We start from the raw sequence: 20,600 nt of genomic DNA on the forward strand, positions 1-20,600 counted from the left end.
TCGTACAGCTAAAGACTGGAACGGCCTTCCCCACCACGTCGCTGCCATCACCACCTCATCTGCCTTCGTGGATGAAGTAACGAGTATTCTGTCTTCAAAATAAGATAGTGGGCTACCTCCTGTATTTTTGTACCACCCACCCCTTATGTAGTACCCCGCAAGGGGTCTTTAAGGTAATAAAATGAAAAAATGAAAATGAAAGTGGCCATAGGCCTGGCCCTCACAATCCCAAATTCATCAGTTATCATTAGCGACTCCAAAGCAGCCATACATAACTTCGGAGCGGGCAGGGTTTCCAAGTCAGCCCTTTCTCTCCTCTTGGCCCATCCTTTACATCAATCTGTGGCATTAATCTGGACTCCCGCGCATGCGGGCCTTGCCGGAAATGACGCGGCTCATGCCAGTGCCCGAGGATTTACAGCCCGGGCTCAGGCATCAGATGTGTCGGACCTCGCCACGAAGGAGGCGCCGTTGACAGCACGGGATCGACTTATTACTTACCACGACATCTGCACACACTACCAATTATACCACTTAACCTTTCCGCCACTCATGCGCAAATCCGCGCGTAGGCATGAAGTTCTGGGATGACAGCTGCAGACTCGCACCTTTCCGTCCCCTTACCTTCTCCACCGCATTCATCCCGCCATTTACCTTTCTCCCTCTTGTAAATTCGGTGTCTCTGCCAAAGCAGACTTAAACCACATCATGTGGGGGTGCCCTAAGCACCCTCTTCCCCCTTTCCTCAAGCAATTAATATCTAGTGAGGAGAAGTGGTAGGCTGCCTTGCGCAGCTCCAGGTGCAATCTTCAGGAGGCCATCCTGGAGTGGGCTGAGAGGACAAAGGAGGCCTACTTCAAGTAGCTTCTCCCCCCATCCTCTATTCCATTGCCCCCTTCCCTTTAAAGAGGGATAAATAAAGTTTTTTCATCATCTTCATCTCTTCATACCAAATTTATATATCATTCGCTGTTCGGCTGTCTTGAGGACCTCTAGAAGAGCAACGCAACAGGCTTATTCCCAAGTAATGACCTGTAGGCAGCCAAGCACTTGTTCTATTTGCAGAAATGTAAGGACTACAGCCCAACCTCTCCAAGCAGATGCTATTGTAGTCAGTCACTGCACGTTCCAAGGCACATATTGACACGTGTACTTGTTTATCTTTATCGGGCGACCCCATTTCACCGCCTAACAATTGTTATCGCACAGCCCAGGACGTGCCTGCATGTATCGGAAGTTTCTGGAATGTTGTCGACGGTTCCATCCGCTGTCTGCCATCGAAACTTGTGTAATCTGATTGCACGTATGCGCGACGTGAATAGTGTAGAACATTGTGGAAGGCACGGGGGTACCAGCGATTACTCTGTAACATTGAACTGATGTATAAAAGCCGATGCACTTGTTCCGCTGATCAGATTTTCGACGATCGCCCACTGTGTTCGCCGCTGTCGCCGTTCTTTGAGTGTAGCCTGTTTTTCAGGGTACAAGTTCGCCCAATAAAACGCTAGTTTCCTCATTCCCAGTTTTGGCTGCTTTCTTCACCGTCACTACTACGTGACATCTGGTGGAGGTGCTTTTTGTCCATGTACCGGACGCCCCCGACAAGCCGTGATCCAAGCCTGGACCCCAACGAAAACACAAACGTTGTCCCGGACCATCAAGCAAGCTGCCAGCTACAACAGCTGCCCCCAGAGCACGGACTTCTACCTGAGAAGGCCAACAAGATTGTGGTCAAGACAACCCAAATGGCAGCCGCAGCTTCCCCCATCGTCCTACAACAGCCCAGGGAGCCACCGACATTCTATGGATCATCGTCTTAAGAGCCAGAAGCCTGGCTGGAGACCTATGAACGAATTGTGACCTCTAACAACTGGGGCTCCGACGACAAGTTCCGGCATGTATACTTCGCCTTAGTAGACGCAGCCAGAACGTGGTTTGAGAACCGGGAGTCGACCCTCACTAGTCGACCCGACTGAGTTGACCCTGAAAATTCTAGAAGTACGTGTTAGGCAATATAACCGCCATGTGCTCATAGTGTTCCTGTACAGACTCCAGCAGGGAGCAGAGTTGCGCATCACTTTTTGGGCACCGCTCGCATCGCTATTTGCCGAGCGCTATCACGTGGCACCAAATGAGGTCAAATGTTCAACTGCGCCACTGCGAAGCCAACTTTATGCGCGCGACGCCGACTCGGTATTTCCGTCAGTGCCATCGAGATTGCAATCAGCGGACCCTCCAGCGTGCGTTGCATTAATCGGCTGCGGGTAGCAGGTGCACTTGTATTCCAGTATGATGGGGTGAAGCGCACCAAACTGCACAAACCGCACGAGAGGTGACAAAGCTTCTTACGCGGTGCCGTGCGAACGGCGCCGGCGACTGGTGTGGCTACTGCGTACAGGCTGAGACCACCCGGCTCCGAAAGGCATATGCGAGGTGCGTTCGCCTTGTTTACACTAAAGCAACAATTATCGCGGCTAACACCACTTTTAACGCCGAGATGTGTACACGCCTGGCATGAGAGGCTGTTCACTTTTTTAACGATATTTGGCGTATATGTGAACGATATGTTCGTGTCGCGCTGTGCATATACGCTAAGAATGTAAGCTTACCAACTCGCCGAATTTACTCTGTTGCTCTAACGATTGTTCTGACTATGCGGGTCTCGACTGACTGACTAGCAGGTACAAATGTATGATTGTTCTGACTAGCAGGCACATTTTGCCCGCTGCACCCTCGTTTTTTCTCTTCTGTTCTTTATTTTATTTTTTGTAGGCGTTGTAATTTTCATGTACCGTTGATTGATGTGCTAGTGTTCATTTCTACGTAGTAAGCGAAAACCTCACGCGCTCCCACTTATTAGCCAGCTGTGATAGCCTCAGCATTTACTGCCCTTAATATTGTTACGCATGAAGAAAACGAATACCGGTGAACGTGCTTGCGGTCTCGAGTGGGGCAAAGAAGAAGAGAACGACGCTGAGTTTGACACCCCCACCGCAACGTCGCGCTCCCCGTTCTCCCTCACCGCGGCGTCGCACCACGTCCCCTTCGTCAACGGGAAACTAGCTAGCGCGGCTGATGGAGGTGAGGTCGCTGGAGAAGTGCTACTGACAGAAATACCTCCTGTGTTGATGCTGAAAAACAAAGTGCGCGTTCTTGTAGATAATGTCCCTGTGATGGCTCTAGTGGACACAGGCGCAACAATTTCGGTAATGAGTGTTTCTTTTACACGTGATAGGGCCAAAGGTTTTGTTTAAATGGGACGAAGATTCAAAGTTCTGTGGATTGAGTGGCGAGCCGTTGCGACCTATTGGGGTGTGTAGTGCTGACGTGTTTTTAGGAGGCCATGTTATTACGACAGAGTTTGTAATTATTCCTCGGTCGACCCATAATGTTATTCTCGGCATGGACTTCCTGAGGGAATGTGGTGCTACTGTCGACTGCCGCACAGGGAAGGTATTCATAAGTGGTAGGATCCCGTCAGGACTCCTGGAGAACCCTGTAGATCGCGAAACTACACTGTGTGTTTGTGTTGATATGGTCATAGCTGCATCATCTACCGTTTGCGTTCCCGTTGTCTGTTGCGGCGCCGATTCCCACAGCTTCGAAGCTACCGTTGAACCGATGCAGTTTAACTGTGTGAAGACGAATGTGTTGGTGCCACATTGTGTGGTGTCGATCAAAAGCGGACGCACTGGCTTATGGAGTGTAAACTGGTTTAAAGAGCCCGTTATACTACCAGATGGCATGAAATTAGCCTTCGCCAGGGAACACGCGTCCTTATCAGTGGCTGAACTTACAGATGTGCCGGAAGAACCTGATGGCCACAGTTCGGAAACAGCCCTTTTGTCGATGGTAAATAAATCGCTCAGCACGAGTGAACGCCGAACGTTAATGGGTGTGCTCTCGAAGCACGTTTCAGTATTTGACTTTGCGCAGAAGGACAAAATACCTGCAATCCCTGCGTCTCGAACGCACCATACCATCAACACGGGTTCAGCAAATCCGATTAGACAAAAGCCATATCGTGTTTCACCATCAGAGCGCCAGATTATCTACAAGCAAGTGCACGAAATGATGAAAAAGGGAGTCGTACAAGAGTCAGCGAGTCCGTGGGCAGCTCATGTGATTCTTGTTAAAAAGAAAGATGGATCTTGGAGATTTTCCGTCGACTATCGCCGTTTCAATGCTGTAACAAAAAAGGACGTGTACCCATTCTCACGTATTGATGACGCAATAGACTGCCTTCATTCCGCCTCTTACTTTTCCTCAGTAGATTTACTATCCGGCTATTGGCAAATTCCGATCCATCCTGACTACAAGGAGAAGACTGCCTTTGTAATCCCTGACGGGCTCTTCGTATTTCATGTGATGCCATTTGGATTGTGCAACGCTCCGGCAACTTTCGAGAGATTTATTGACACTGTTCTGCGCGGCTTGAAGTGCAACATCTACATGTGCTATCTAGACGACATCGTTATCTTTGGCCGCAGCTTCAGCGAACACAACTCGCGTCTGGATATTGTCCTGAGCTGCATCAGAAACGCTGGTCTAGTTTTAAAATCTAAGAAATGCTACTTCGGTGACCACCGAACCCTTGTGCTTGGGCACCTCGTCGACAAGGATGGCATCCGCCCTGATCCCCAGAAAACAGCAGTCGTTGAAGCATTCAGTGCACCGCGCTCTGTCAAGGAGCTCCGTAGTTGTCTGGGGGTTTGTTCCTATTTCGGCCGATTTATTCCTAAATTCGCCGACGTCGCGTATCCGCTGACATGCCTGCAACGAAAGGACACCCCATTTGAGTGGACTCCGGAGTGCGACTCTTCTTTTCGTCAGTTGAAGTTTCTGTTGACGTCACGACCGGTTCTTCAACACTTCACTCCTTCAGCTCCGACGGAACTCCATACGGATGCCAGTGGCATAGGCATTGGTGCCGTCCTAGTTCAACGCTACGGTGACCGCGAACACGTGATCGCATATACTAGCCACTCATTAAGTAGGCCCGAGCAGAATTACCCTGTCACGGAACAAGAATGCCTTGCGGTAATATTTGCGGTTCAGCGGTTTCGTTCTTACCTCTATGGACGCCCCTTTACAGTTGTCACCGACCACCACTCATTGTGTTGGCTTGTGAATCTTCGTGACCCTTGTGGCCGCCTTGCTCGCTGGGCGCTCCGACTGCAAGAATACAGCTTCACCGTCTCTTATAAGAGCAGTCGACGACACGCTGATGCGGACTGCCTCTCGCATATGTCACTTAGCACTACGGACTGTGACGCCCACGACTTCGATCACCTCGTGGCTTCTGCGTCGCCGCGTTTTCCAGACTTCGACTACTTCAAAGCCGAACAGCGAAGAGACGATAAATTAACACCGCTCTTCACCGCCACGACCGCCTCGACGACAGCGAACCATTTCTGTATACGTGATGGACTCCTGTATAAGAACTTTTCCAGCACTGGCGCACGTTTTCTCCTAGTGGTACCGGAGAGCCTTCGCACAGCGATTCTGAGTGCTATGCACGACGACTCTACGTCTGGCCATTTAGGTTCGGCGAGGACGCTCTACCGGATTCAGGAATGCTTTTATTGGCCTGGACTGCGGCAGTCGCCGACCATGGACGACAATTCCCAGCGGACGTCGTAGAGGAGCTGCTTCGTTTGTGTGCATCCCACTTGCGTCACTCGACACCATGCCATCCACAAACGAATGGGCTTACGAAGCGCACCAACCGAACAATTGTAAACATGCTATCTATCTACGTTTCATCCGACCACAAGAACTGGGATGACGTACTGCCTTTTATCACGTACGCGTTCAACACCGCAGAATTACCCTGTCACGGAACAAGAATGCCTCGCGGTAATTTTTGCGGTTCAGCGGTTTCGTTCTTACCAAGCACGAGACTACCGGCTATAGCCATTTCTTCCTGCTGTACGCACGGCCAACCCGGTACACAATCGACACTGTTTTCCCTTTCTGTAGTCACGAAAATCCCACTGTCGCCGAGACTCTCTGCCTTGCCGAAGAGGCTCGTCGTGTTGCTCGTTTGCGCACTTTGGCATCGCAGGACAGACAAAAGCACGCTACGACATTCGCCTCCGTCCAGTAACCTATCGACCTGGTGATTCAGTCTGGCTGTGGACTCCAGTACGGAAACGCGGGTTATGCCAAAAGCTTTTGGCCATCTACGATGGACCGTTTGTTATTATTAACAGGCTCACGGAAGTCACGTATAACATAGCTCGCCTCAGGGCGAGTGGTAGAAGAGCTGCCAAGGCACAAGTGGTCCATGTCACCCGCTTGAAATTGTTCACATTAAGACAAATGAATTGACTCGCCCTGCGGGCTTCGTCTGCGACGAGAGGGATGTTACGCATGAAGAAGCCGAAGACCGGTGAACGTGCTTGCGGTCCCGAGTGGAGCAAAGAAGAGAACGACGCTGAGTTGATCAACCAGCTGGCCTGTCTTGCGCTCACCTTCGCGACCTAAAATAAACGGTCCTCTTCATCCGTTGGGGTTATAAACGGTCTCCTTCGCGCGTAACAATATCTTGCGTCTTAGACCGACCTTAGTCAACATGAGGAATGTAAAATTCTGCCTGTAAGTTTAATAAGCGCTGTGTTACAGTAAATTGACCTGAGTCGTATGAAGCGATCAAGAAAAAATTTGTTCCCATATTACAGTCCGCAATGTGTGAATAATTTGCAAGTTTGCTATCTTGGTATCATTAGTGCAATAAAAAATAAGCTGTTACTCTTAATAGCGTCTTGCCTTTTAGTTGCGTTGAATTCTGCCTCCCAAGGCTCCAAGAACCAGCACTCCGGCCCTGCTGCCAGCAGCCATTGGTCATCTATTCCCTTGTACGAAATACATTTGATCTAGAAACTCCTGCATCTTGATCTTTTTCCACTTGCAGGTTCGCTGCTACGAAGCAGCTGTTTAGTCTGCAGTGTGAATGAATCGTAAAAATAAGCTATGAATAAAGTGAGTGCACGTTAACATTTGAAATGCGTTTCTTCACGCATATAATGTAAGGGTGCAGCTGCTCTGAACGAAGATTAGTGAGGTTAGTGATAAATCACGCTCAGTTAACTGATATAACTGCAGTAACGATAGTTCACTTGGCGACGATCATTAACTAGGTGGTTTCGGCAGTGAAAACGCGCTCACATAACTATCCACCTTAAGGGAGTGAAGTTATACTTAAACATCCTCTAAAACATTTCTTGCCTTCTGGCCTCCGCGAGAAAACTTCATATGTAAGCTGAAAAACATTGCACTGCTTTTTGCTGCAAGGGACTGCGGGTATGCACGCGAACTTTTGAGTGGTTCGAGCCACAGGCGTGCTCGGGATTTTACTTCGGGGGATCGAGGGGGGTCCTGCCCCCTATGCGCACGTTCGCGCGTGTGTATATGTACATACAAACTAAACATTTCGGGGGGTAAGAAAACTACTTCCCTTCGTCTACGCCAATGGTTCGAGTGTAGCCTGCATTAAAAAGTCTCATCTTGCTCAGCACTTGGAAACAATGCCGCATGTAGCTCCAGACCAGCAGAAAAAGCAAATGAAACACCGCGTGGCATTTGCTTCTTGCGAGCGTGATGAGTCGCTTCACTGCATAGCTGAAACGTAATGCCGGACCTATGCGCAGCACTGCTGCCTGCGGGAGCATATACAGGAACACTAAGTGATCACGCCGCAGTGCGCCATCGAAGCACTGGGCTCCGGTGATGTCCAAGAGACCATGAGGACCATTGTGCGCCAAGAACTGCGCAATATGTTTCCTTCGTCGCAACCTCAGGTGTCCCCAGTCCCTGACATTTTGAAGGACCAACTTCGACAATCACTGGGTGTTACCGAAGTCGAGCCCGAATCTCCGCTTCTGGTGCCGAAAGCGATAAACTAGGCCGCCATCGCCGGTCGCCAAGATGCCCCTCCGCGACCACGCAAGGGCCCTGTAACGCCGCAATTCCGTCGTCCACCGCCGCCGCTGGCAAGCCCGCCCACCAAGCAGCGCAGCCACCTGACGAAGACGTACCTTCGGCGTGCCCCCGACCGTGGCCCACTATGCTATCACTGCGGGGAAGCCGGATATCTCTACCGCCGATGCCCATACCGCGTAATAGGACTACGAGGGTTCGCCGTCAACGCTCCTCGCACGCAGCAAGGTCAACGCACTCGCGATATCGCCGACTACCTCACCGCTACTCAATGTACCTCTCGATGACCGTTCAGTGACAGGTTCGCATTCACGCGGTCCATTCACGCCAGCATTCACGCCGTCCGAAGCGCCGTCCATACACTGGCCCAGCCCGGAGCCGCTCTGCGAGCCCATATCTGGAAAACTAACAGCAGCAACTGATCGAGGTGTGGTTGCTGTTCGTCGAACTGACGAAGATCCTCCGGCGTGGATGAAGACGCCGAAGGGACCATCTAGACGGCATAACAACGACATGCCGCCGCCCCGACGAAGTTTGGAACCAAAGAATACGCTGACTGGAGACGTCCTGACGACGCCACGTAGCAGCCACAGGTCAACGTGACGCAGCCGTGATCCGGCGCCAAGACCTAGCTGTAATGCAAGGCAAAGAACCACCGACCTCGAAATGCTTCTCGACGGCCACGCAGTCACCGCCTTAGTTGACACAGGAGCCCATTACTCCATCATGCGTGGAGACATCGCCGCCCAGTTGAAGAAAGTTAGGACTGCATGGGAAGGCCCTCAAATTTGGACCACTGGAGGACACCTCATTACGCCGACTGGAATCTGCATGGCAAGAGTTACCGTTCATGAACAGACTTACCCGGCCACCTGCGTTGTCCTCCAACAGTGTTCACGAGACGACATTCTCGGCACGTACTTCCTGAACCAACACGGCGCAATCATCGCCCTGACAGCTCTCCAGCGATACTGCTGGAGAGCTGTCGTAGTGAGCACGCCTTGAGTGTACTCGAAGATCAAGTCAGCATTCCGCCCCGCTCCAGCATTGTCATTTCCGTCGCCACCGAGACACCTCCAGATGTATCAGGCATCATCGAGGGTGACCTACGTCTACTAACTTGACTGTCAAATTTGTGTCGCAGGAGGGATCGCTCGACTGCACGGACAAAAAACGAAAGAGTCGCTGGCAAACTTCAGCCAGGAGTTCAAGCACATCAACAAGGGCACGACGATCGCGTACACCAAGGAAATTCTGGAAACCAGCAATACGTATCTCCTCTCGGATTCTGCCGCATGTAACCCAACGACCGTAGTTCCCGAGCCAGACTTCGACATAAATCCGTCTCCCCATGAGTAAGCAGCAACAGCTCAGAAGTCTACTTCGGCGATACAAAGAGTGCTTTTCGACGTCATCAAGGATTCGATGAACACCAGTCGCAAAGCATCGCATAATAACCGAAGAGTGCGCTCGACCACTCCACCAGAGTCCTTGCCGAGTTTCGATGCGTGAACGTAAAGCTATAAGACAAGTCGACAAATGCTGCATGAAGACACCATCCAGCCGTCTAAAAGCCCGTGAGCATCTCCTGCTATCTTAGTGAAGAAAAAGGACGGAAGCCTACGTTTTTGCCTCTATTATCGTCGACTGAACAAGATCACGAAGAAGGACGCATACCCCCTACCACGGATAGACGACGCATTGGATCGTCTCTGAAACGCTAAATACTTCTCGTCGATGGACCTCGCGTCTGGCTACTGGCAAATAGAAGCCAACGAGAGAGATCGCGAAAAGACCACCTTCATCACCCCAGACGGTCTCTACGAGTTCAAGGTTATGCCATTCGGACTGTGCTCGGTGCCTGCAACGTTCCAGCGCCTCATGGACATGGTTTTATCAGGATTTAAGTGGCAGACCTCTCTAGTTTATTTGGATGACGGCGTCGTTTTCGCCGGAAATTACGATGATCGCCTTAGGCGGCTTGGAACAGTAATAGAGGCCACCAAGTCATCAGGGCTCACTCTGAAGCCGGAAAAGTGCCACATCGCTTACGATGAGCTTATGTTCCTGGGCCAAATCATCAGCAAATCTTGAGTTCACCCCTACCCATATAAGACAGCCGCCATAGCAATGTTCCCGCATGCCATCAACAAACAAGCACTGGGTAGATTCCTTGGCATGTGTGCCCACTACAGCCGCTTTGTCAAGGACTTTTCACTCATCGCTGAGCTGTTGACACATCTAACTAAATGTGATGTCGAGCTCAACTGGGAAACGCCGCAGGCTGACGCATTTGATTAACTCAAATGACGCATGCAGTCGCCACCGGTACTTGCGCACTTCGACATGTACACCGATACAGAAATCCATACTGACGCCAGCAGCCTAGGTCTCGGTGCCCTTGTAGTCCACAGGAAAAACGGACTTGAACGGGTGATATCTTTCGCTAGCTGGTCGCTCTCAAAAGCGGAAGGCCGTTAGTCTACGACCGAAGAGGAATGCCTCGCCATTGTTTGGGCTACAGAAACATTGCGCGCTTACCTACACGGCAGGCCATTAAAAATCGTCAGCGACTATCACGCGTTGTGCTGGCTAGGGAACTTAAAGGGTCCTTCTGGATGGATAGCGTGGTGCAGCCTCAGACTACAAGAATACATCACTGTAACCTACAAGTCCAGACGAAAACGCTGATACCGATTGGCTATCACGCGCGCCATTAAACCGCCGCCGCAAGATGACGAGTATGACGGCGCCTTGTTTGGAATAGTAAGCGCGGAAGACTTCGCTAAACAGCAACGAGCTCACCCGCAGCAAAAGAGCCTCGTCCAGTACTTGGAAGGACACACTGACGTTGTCCCTAGGGCATTTAAGTGACGATTATCTTCGTTCTCGCTTCAAAACAACCTACTAGTAAAGAAGGACTTCTCAGCAGTCGCCGCCAATCACCTCCTTGTTGTTCCCTCAGTGCTGCGTCCAGAAGTACTGCACGCTCTGCATGACGATCCGACCGCTGGGCACATCGGATTCTCCCGGACGCTATCGAGGGTACAGGTAAGGTATTACTAGCCACGCCTGATCGCCGACGTTGGCCGTCAAGACCTGCCGAGACTGTGAGCGACGCACGATACCACTGACAAGGCCCGCGTGATTACTACAGCCGATCTAGCCTCCTTTCCGACCAATCAAGCAGATCGGAATGGACTTGTTGGTACCCTTTCCGACGTCAACAATCGGAAATAACTGGGTCATCGTGGCTATGGACCCGCTTCGCTGAAACGAAACTCTGTAGAAAGGGAGCGCAGCCAAAGTGGCAAATTTCTTCGTCGAGAACCTACTGCTGTGACATGGCACCCCAGAATTCCTCATCACCGACAGAGGAAATGCTTTTACAGTGGAGTTCACCCAAGCCATTCTGAAATACAGTCATACAACGCACAGGCGGATAACTGCCTACCACCCACAGACGAACAGTCTTATGGAGCGCCTGAATAATACCCTCGCTGGCATGCTAGCAATGTACATCGACGTCGAACACAAGACCTGGGATGCCGTCCTGCCGTACGTAACATTCGCTTACAACACCGCAGTACAAGAAACAGCACACACACGCCGTTCAAGCTGGTTTGTGGCAGGAACCCGACGACGACTCTTGACGTCATGCTACCGCACGCCGCCGACCAAGAGAATCTTGACGTAGCCACTTATCTCTAGCGCGCCAGAGAAGCCCGACAGCTCGCCCGCCTGCGGATCAAGAACTAGCAGCGCACCGACAGTCGACCCTACAACGTCTGGCGAAGCTACGTCGTGTACCAGCCCAGTGACCGTGCTTGGATTTGGACCCCGAAACGCCGACGAGGACTCAGTGACAAACTATTGCGACATTATTTTGGACCCTACAACACCATACAACGTATTGGCGAACTAGACTATGAGGTTGTGCCAGAAGGCATTTCGCATGCCCAGTGGCACCGCGCACAATCTTAAGTGGTCCACGTAATGCGTCTTAAGCCCTTTTACGCACGCTGACGAACTTCCTTATTTTGTTGTTTCTTTTCTACGGGTATTTTTGTTTATTACCTTCGTTTGCAGCATCGGGCCAATGCTTTCGAAGAGGGGGTTATTTACACGTGTACTTGTTTATCTTTATCGGGTGACCACGTTTCACTGCCTAACAAATGTTATCGCACAGCGCAGGACACGCCTGCATGTATCAGAAGTTTCTGAATTTCTGAATTTCTTGTTTCGGGATTTCTGCAATGATATCGATGGTTCCTTCCGCTATCTGTCACCGAACCTTGTGTAATTTGATTGCACATATGCGCGACGCGAATAGTCTAGGACTTTGTGGCAGACACGCGGGTACCAGCAAACACTCTGGCAAATTCGTGGACTGATGTAAAAAGCCGACGCGCTTGACACGCTGATGAGATTTTTGACGATCGCCGACTGTGTTCGCCACTGTCGTGGTTCTTTGAGTGTAACCTGTTTTTAGGGCACAAGTTCGCCCAATAATACGCTAACTTCCTCCTTCCCAGTTTTGGCTGCTTTCTTCACCATCACTACTGCATAACAATATACATCCACCAGACAAGGTAGAGTATAAATACAAGTACTTCTTGGGACCACCAATTAAACCCTCTGCGAATGCGTTACCTGTCCAGTGGAACGGCGTCCAAAATCTTAGTGATGCCTCATTTTTCCACCCACATAGTGAGTTTCAGGTTACGAAAAGCAGGTCCGTTATTGGAGACCATTGCTATAGTATAAGATGCATTGCTGTAGGGAAAGGCAATTACACCGTGGGTTACCTCTTTTTTCACTTTTAGCTGCTGTATATCATGTACATTCGTCAATGGCGGCAAGGAAAGCTTGCGTCTTTAACATCCCTTCGTCTTGGCATCAGAGAAGTCGAGGTGGACAGCTTTAAAGGGTAGACTTGAATACGTGGGAATAGCGACTTCGTTTCAGCGCGACTGGCCGCTCGAGGCAAGTTGCGTGCATTCAAGGGCTACCTTCATGCTTGGAGGAACACTTTTCTGTAGCAGGTATTGAGGAACAAAAGGCTGCATCATATTGCTCTACAATTTTCTTAATAAAACTTTTCATTTAATTATAATAGTTCAGAAGTTGATCAATTATTTAGACTAATTATGTAATTAGGCAGAATCCAAAAAAAATTATATGAGTATCTCCATGCGACGGCAAACAACACTACCTTGGTTCTGTAGAGTTACGTGCGATTCGCACATTTTTAAAATTTGGCTCAAGTTGCGTGTGATACCCTATATAGGAATGCATCATGTAACCGCGCAACCAACAAGGGACAAAGAAGAAACACACAGGACAGGCGCGGTCTTTGTCCCTTGTTGGTTGCGCGGTTACATGATGCATTCCAATATCGACCACCAACTAGCCCACCAATCCCTGGTAAATATATTACCCTATATAGAGCTGATGCGTTATAGCCACCAGGTATGCTTACGGTATGCTTACTGGCTCCTTGTTCCTCCAACAGCTATCAAGCTCACTATGCTTATGCCTCACTTCGGAGGGTTACGGGTGTTCATTCATGGTCCGTCATTGGAGGCCAATGCTGTAGTTGCCGGTGTGTGACCGGTGACTGTACCTTGGTGCAGTTCGCTAACCGGTTTGCTCTCGCCATGCAGATGGTCGTCTATCTCATCTCCAACTTGGTGCTTCCTGTTCTGGCATGCGCATCCTTGGGTGCCTCGTCAGTGCAGGCTTCCTCTTGTCACGAAGACGACCCGCCGTGGTTGCTCAGTGGCTATGGTGTTGGGCTGCTGAGCACGAGATCGCGGGATCGAATCCCGGCCACGGTGGCCGCATTTTTATGGGGGGCGAATTGCGAGAACACCCATGTGATTTAGGTGCACGTTAAAGAATCCCAGGTGGCCGAAATTTTCCGAGTCCTCCACTACGGCGTGCCTCATAATCAGAAAGTGGTTTTGGCACGTAAAACCCCATCATTTAATTTTTCATTTTTGTCACGAAGACGGGGTGGTCACGTGCCATCCTTTGCCAGATTTCCACTTATCACCATCTCCATCGGCTTCGCCGTTTGAACGCGAGCTACGGGTCCTGGAGCCAACTTGAAAAGAATCATCGTCATCGACAGCCCTACCAGCTATAAAGGAACAACCACCGTCGACGCAGCTCTGTGGGCCCAGTGACCGTACCTTGATGCAGTTCGCTAACCGCTTTGCTCTCGCCATGCAGATGGCCGCCTATCTCAACTCCAACCAGCTGCTTCCTGCTCTGGCATGCGTATTCTCGGGCGCCTCGCCAGTGCAGGCTTCCGCTGGTCACGATGGTGGGGCCACGTGCAATCCTTTGCCCGGTTTAAACTTATCACCATTTCCATCAGCATTAGTCAAACATATGCACTTCATGCTAAAGAACCAAGCAATTGTCTTCTGGTACAGCTCCAGAGCCCACAGTGCCGCGTCGTGATTGCCACTGGGTGCATTTATGTCACCTGTCTGCTACTAATCATATCTGGCGACGTCGAAACTAACCCTGATTCTGGCAGCCTACACACTGCGCCTTTTATGGCACCAAACTCTCACATTTGCTGCACACCAACTGAAGACACTTTTGGCAAGTAATAAACCCTCATTCTGTTCCCACTATTATGCTCAACAATGACTCACCCGAGGCAATTACCGATACTGAATGCACTTACGCTTTAATTCCGCATTTGCAACAGTATTCACGAAAGAAATGGAAACAAATGTTTCTTTACCTTTATTCAATATTGAAGGTCACAAGCCATGCGTCATATTTTGTGCTGACGGAATTTCATCCGTAATCCAGAAGACTAAGCTATCATCTTCATTTGGCATTGATGAAATTAGCTCTAAACGTCTAAGAAACACAAGACACATGGCTGCATCATACATGTCCTTACTGTTCTCACAGTCATTCGCGTCAGGAAACATGCCGGGTGGTTGGAAAGTGGGAAAGGTCGTTCCAGTCTACAAAACAGGTAACAGGAATTCTCCATTAAATTATCGACCCATCTCACTAACAAGCGTGCCATGCAAAATAAAGGAACATGTCATCTACTGTCAAATCATTGCCTTCTTGGACAGTTATCACTTTTTTCATCCTTCACAGAATGGTTTTCGCAAAGGTTTCTCTTGCGAAACTGAATTAGCTCTCTTCGTTCATGACTTACATACTATCATTGACATCAATGTACAAACTGACGCAATCTTTTTGGATTTTGCAAAGGCATTTGATAAAGTATTCCACCCACATTTGCTACTAAAACTTCAACTGTTGAACTTGGACCCTAACGTTCTAATCTGTATAAAAGCATTTTTGTCTAATCGCACACAAATGGTTTTAGTCGACAATAGGCTATCGAGTCCCCTCCCAGTAACCTCTGGCGTGCCGCAAGGATCTCCTCTTCGTCCCTTGTTATTTTTAATATATATTATTATTTACCTCAGTGTGTCTCCTGTAATATGCGCATGGTCGCAAACGACTGCGTAATCTACCGCTCTATCAATAACTCATCTGACCATACTTCACTCCAAAATGATCGTAATAGTATTTGAGAATGGTGCAGCAATTCGTTGATCACCCTTAATGCCAACAAATGTAAATTCGTGTCCTTCTCCCACAGTCGGAACCCTTTCTTCTTCCCATATATAATTATAACCCACTATTAGTACCAGTAAAATCCTATAAATATCTAGGTGTAACCCTATCTCACGATTTGTCTTGGCGCGCACATGTCACTAGCATTATCTGCGCAGCTAACCAAACCTTAGGTTTCCTAAAAGAGAATCTACGGCACGTCCCACAAGATCTAAAATTGCTAGCATATAAATCACTTGTCAGGCCGAAACTGGAATACGTCAGGCATCTGGAACCCGCATCAGGCATACCTCACCGACGCATTAGAATCAGTTCAAAATAGTGCTGTTGGACTCATTCATACCTCATAATCAACGACGTCAGCGCTTCATCTCAGAAATCAGAATCCGGCTTGTCAACGCTTTCATGTCGACGTCGCATTTCCAGTCTAGCACAAGTTCTTCTTTTCTTCCCTTAAGCAAGAACCTTACATCACCGCTGCAGCAGGCACATCTCATCGCACCAGCCATCCACTTTAGGTAGCACGCCCACGTGCACGGACAACCACCTTCACAGCCTCCTTTTTCTTCGGTGCCGCCACAGACTGGAACGGCCTTCCCAACAACATAGCTACTACCACTTGTCCATTTTCATTCACAGAACTTGTGACCGACCATTTTGTTAAATAGTTATTTCTCACGATGTTTTCGCTATTTAAAAAAACCCACCCATTATGTCCCCTGCGGGGGACAGTTAAGGTACTAAACAGAACTTAACTGAAGAATAATATGCCTCAGACATTGCGACAACCTTTTGTTTCCAGCATAGTGGAATTTGGGAAACGCATTACTGCGAGAAAAATTAGGCGACGTTGCGTGCTGTCGGTCAGCTGGTTCACTCACCGAGGAATTCTGTCTGCTGACTTTCAATCCAGTTGGTGACCTTCAGCACAAATCCATGCGGGTGTCTCTCCCAATCAGGATCTTCCCTAGCCAGCTGAAAAGTGTACATAATTTTTTATTAGTGATTATTTCAGATGAAGACTGAACTCGTATGCGCACTAGTGGGGCAAGTCGGCTTGGATCGTCAGTGCGAAGCTGTGCTTAACATGTCTGAATTTCAGGCAGAATTCTTTGTTCACGCATGTCTGAGTCAATGCTCTTGGTGGAATAGACGCGAAACCTTGTGAAAAGACAGCACAGAGCGCAACTATTTAGAGAAAACCTTTTAAGGAAGATTGCAGCGCGAACAAACACATTTGCGCAACGAAAATATACCTGGTAAATCAAGTGATTTTAAAAGCTGGCCTTTGTCAAACAAAACTGCCGAAATAGACGCTTATTCTAGGCACGGGAGAAGCACCGATACCAAGCATCTCCCGAATCCATTCTTCTTTATTCTGCAAGCCATCCTTTTCATTTCTTAGCCTGTACCGGCCGAGGCACTGGACACCGACAATCTACCTAATGCTACTACGATTGCGCATCAAGTTGCCGGGTTTGACACATCGTTTCAGGGTGCCGACGATTGTCTATGGAGCCTGCGTGGTTGGGAAGCTACGCCGGACGTTCACGTGATACCACAGTCAAGTCATGTCACGTCTCCTACATGGGTGTACTTAAGGGACTGCGCTGCACATATCACGACCAGTGGGCACGGCGGAAGCACCGAGACCATGCAGCTCACGAATTCCTTCTTGTTTATTGTGCAGGTGAGCCAAGACCATTTGGTTCATTCTTACCATAGCAACAGCGTATGCCTCTTGCTTCTGCCGCACCCACGGCCCATTCTTGATCTTACATTGATGATGTATCACTATGTTGTGAATTTGTTACCGTGTTGTGGAGACATTGAGTCTAATCCGGATCCTTCTACTGAAGACATTCTTCAAATCATAGGCGACGACATACGAGACATCAAGCAAACGACGAACAGTAAACCTAATTGACTTTGCTAACAAATTGAACGCCATTCACAGGAAATTGGATAACATAGCTTCAATGGTCACCAAATATACAAGTAAAGTTGATGCCTTCCAAGAGGCAGTTGACAGCTTACTTTTGAAGATTGATGACCTCGAGAACCGAAGCAGACGTAGTAACCTTATCATTTTTGGAGTAAAGGATGCAAAAGGGGAGCATACTGCCTCTCTTGAGCGGACAGTATCGAAAGATACCTTGGCGACCTACTGAAGCTGCCAAACAGGGACATTAAACGCATCCACATAACCAGTAGGCCAACTGAGAATAAGTGTCATCCAGTTATTCTCAAACTTGTTGATGAGAGAGACAAATATAAAATTTTTGAAAAAGTGTGGCAAATTGCGAGATACGGAATTCAGTATATCGGAGGACTTTTCGCCTAGGGTACAGTCTGTCCGCAAGAAGCTTCGGGCAAGTACCAAAGTAAACAGGTCCATTGTCGATAACGTCATCCTTGTCCTCGACAAGGTTAGAATCAATAAAAGCCTTAAGTTTTGGATTAAGGCATGGAATGGAGTGGTTCAGTCTACTAGGCAATGACCACGCTCTTGGAATGACTGCACCCAACAGTGCAATCTGAACAACCCTCGATCGCAGCCTATAGTTTCTCACGACCAAAGAGCTTTATCCTTAATGAATGTCAACGCATTGTAAATAAAAGCGATCTGGAAGCTTGATAACTCATTGCTTACGATCCTGACATCACCGCGGTAACAGAGACTTGGCTTCACGATAGCATAGATGATGCAGATGTTGTACCTGTAACGCATAAAATTATCCGTCATGATCGCTGTTCAAGAGGGGGAGGTGTGGCACTTCTGATGAAGAAGGCATTCACTATACGCTGGTCCCACACAATAAGCAGATTGAAATGGTGTGGATAGCTGCCAAACTTTCCTGCCAAAACGCACTTAACGGAGGTGTGTATAAAACTTCCAATGGTCGCAGCTCTATGCTGGAGGCACTACACGACTTTCTGTAAGACAACAAAAAAGCGCTACACTTGCGTTATAATGAGTGGCGATTTCAACATGCCTAACATAAATTGGGACTTGATGTGTGCTACTTCAACACGCAAACAGGTGGATCTGTTACTAGATATTGCACATGGCTTTGATCTACAGCAGGTAGTGCATACCCCAACGCGCCAGACTGCGTTATCAAGTTCGATTCTCGACCTCGTCTTCATATGACAAAACGTCAGCCAGCTAGGTTATACTGTCGATATCGTGCCTGGTATACCAGACCATTTCTCTGTCCTTTTTAGAAGCCAACTGTGGCGTAAAGCTGAGCGCAGCAAGCCTAGGCCTTACTATTATTTTAATAATGTGGACGATGTCAGCGTATTAGACTTCTTGGAACAAGACTATGATTTCTTGTTACAGTGGCACAGAAACTTTACAACTGTTAATAGATTGTGGCTGCACTTCAAATGTGCGGTGCGTCATTGTATGAATAATCATCATCATCATCATCAACAGCCTGGTTACGCCCACTGCAGGGCAAAGGCCTTTCCCATACTCCAACTACCCCGGCCATGCACTATTTGTGGCCATGTCATCACTGCAAACTTCTTAATCTCATCCGCCCACCTAACTTTCTACCGCCCCCTGCTACGCTTCCCTTCCCTTGGAATCCAGTCCGTAACCCTTAATGACCATCGGTTATCTTCCCTCCTCATTACATGTCCTGCCCATGCCCATTTCTTTTTCTTGATTACAACTAAGATGTCATTAACCCGCGTTTGTTCCCTCACCCAATCTGCTCTTTTCTTATCGCTTAACGTTACACCCATCATTCTTCTTTCCATAGCTCGTTGCGCCGCCTTCGATTTAAGTACAAACCTTTTCGTAAGCCTCCAGGTTTCTGCTCCGTACGTGAGTGCTGGTAAGACACAGCTGTTGTAAACTTTTCTCTTGGGGGATAATGGCAACCTGCTGTTCATGATCTGAGAATGCCTGCCAAACGCACCCCTTATGGGCTTCTGATTATTTCAGTCTCATGATCCGGATCCGCTGTAACTTCCTGCCCTAAGTAGATGTATTCCCTCACCATTTCCTGTGCCTCGCATCCTATTTTAAGCTCCTGTTCTCTTCAGAAACTGAAACATTGCTTTAGTTTTCCGCAGATTAACTTTTAGATCCACTCTTCTGCTTTGCCTCTCCACGTCAGTGAGCATGCATTGCAACTGGTCCCCTGAGTTACTAAGCAAGGCAATATCATCAGCGAATCGCAAGTTGCTAAGGTATTCTCCATCAACTTTTATCCCCAATTCTTCCCAATCCAGGTCTTTGAATACCTCCTGTAAACATGCTGTGAATAGCATTGGAGAGATCGTATCTCCCAGTCTGACGCCTTTCATTATTGGGACTTTGTTGCTTTCTTTATGGAGGACTATGGTGGCTGTGGAGCCGCTATCGATATATTCCGGTATTTTTACATATGGCTCATCTACCCCCTGATTCCGTAATGCCTCCATGACTGCTGAAGTTTCGACAGAATCAAACGCTTTTTCGTAATCAATGAAAGCTATAAATAAGGGTTGGTTATATTCCGCACATTTCTCTATCACCTGATTGATAGTGTGAATATGGTCTATTGTTGAGTAGCCTTTACGGAATCCTGCCTGGTCCTTTGGTTGACAGAAGTCTAAGGTGTTCCTGATTCCATTTGCGGTCACCTTAGTAAAGACTTTGTAGGCAACGGACAGTAAGCTGAGCGGTCTATAATTTTTCAAGCTCTTGGCGTCCCCTTTCATATGGATTAGGATGTATGCTAGCGTTCTTCCAAGATTCTGGTACGCTCGAGGTCATGAGGCATTGCGTATACAGGGTGGCCAGTTTTTCGGGAATAATTTGATCACCATCCTTCAACAAATCTGCTGTTACCTGATCCTCCCCAGCTGCCTTCCCCCTTTGCATAGCTACGAAGGCTTTCTTTACTTCTTTCGGTGTTACTTGTGGGATTTCAAATTCCTCTAGACTATTATCTCTTCCATTATCGTCATGGGTGCCACTGGTACTGTATAAATCTTTATAGAACTCTTCAGCCATTTGAACAATCTCATAGATA

General features: G+C 48.6%; 1 protein-coding gene across 1 annotated transcript in view; it reads right to left on the reverse strand.

Moving 5' to 3' along the window:
• LOC139059839 (hydroxylysine kinase) overlaps window positions 1–20,600 on the reverse strand; it is a 345,249-nt gene that overhangs the window by 169,129 nt on the left and 155,520 nt on the right. Inside the window, exon 4 of the mRNA XM_070538251.1 lies at window positions 16,449–16,542. Coding sequence (XP_070394352.1) covers window positions 16,449–16,542 — 94 coding nt within the window. The remainder of the gene's footprint in view (window positions 1–16,448; window positions 16,543–20,600) is intronic.

Source organism: Dermacentor albipictus, chromosome 5, assembly GCF_038994185.2.
Source record: "Dermacentor albipictus isolate Rhodes 1998 colony chromosome 5, USDA_Dalb.pri_finalv2, whole genome shotgun sequence".
Taxonomy (NCBI): domain Eukaryota; kingdom Metazoa; phylum Arthropoda; class Arachnida; order Ixodida; family Ixodidae; genus Dermacentor; species Dermacentor albipictus.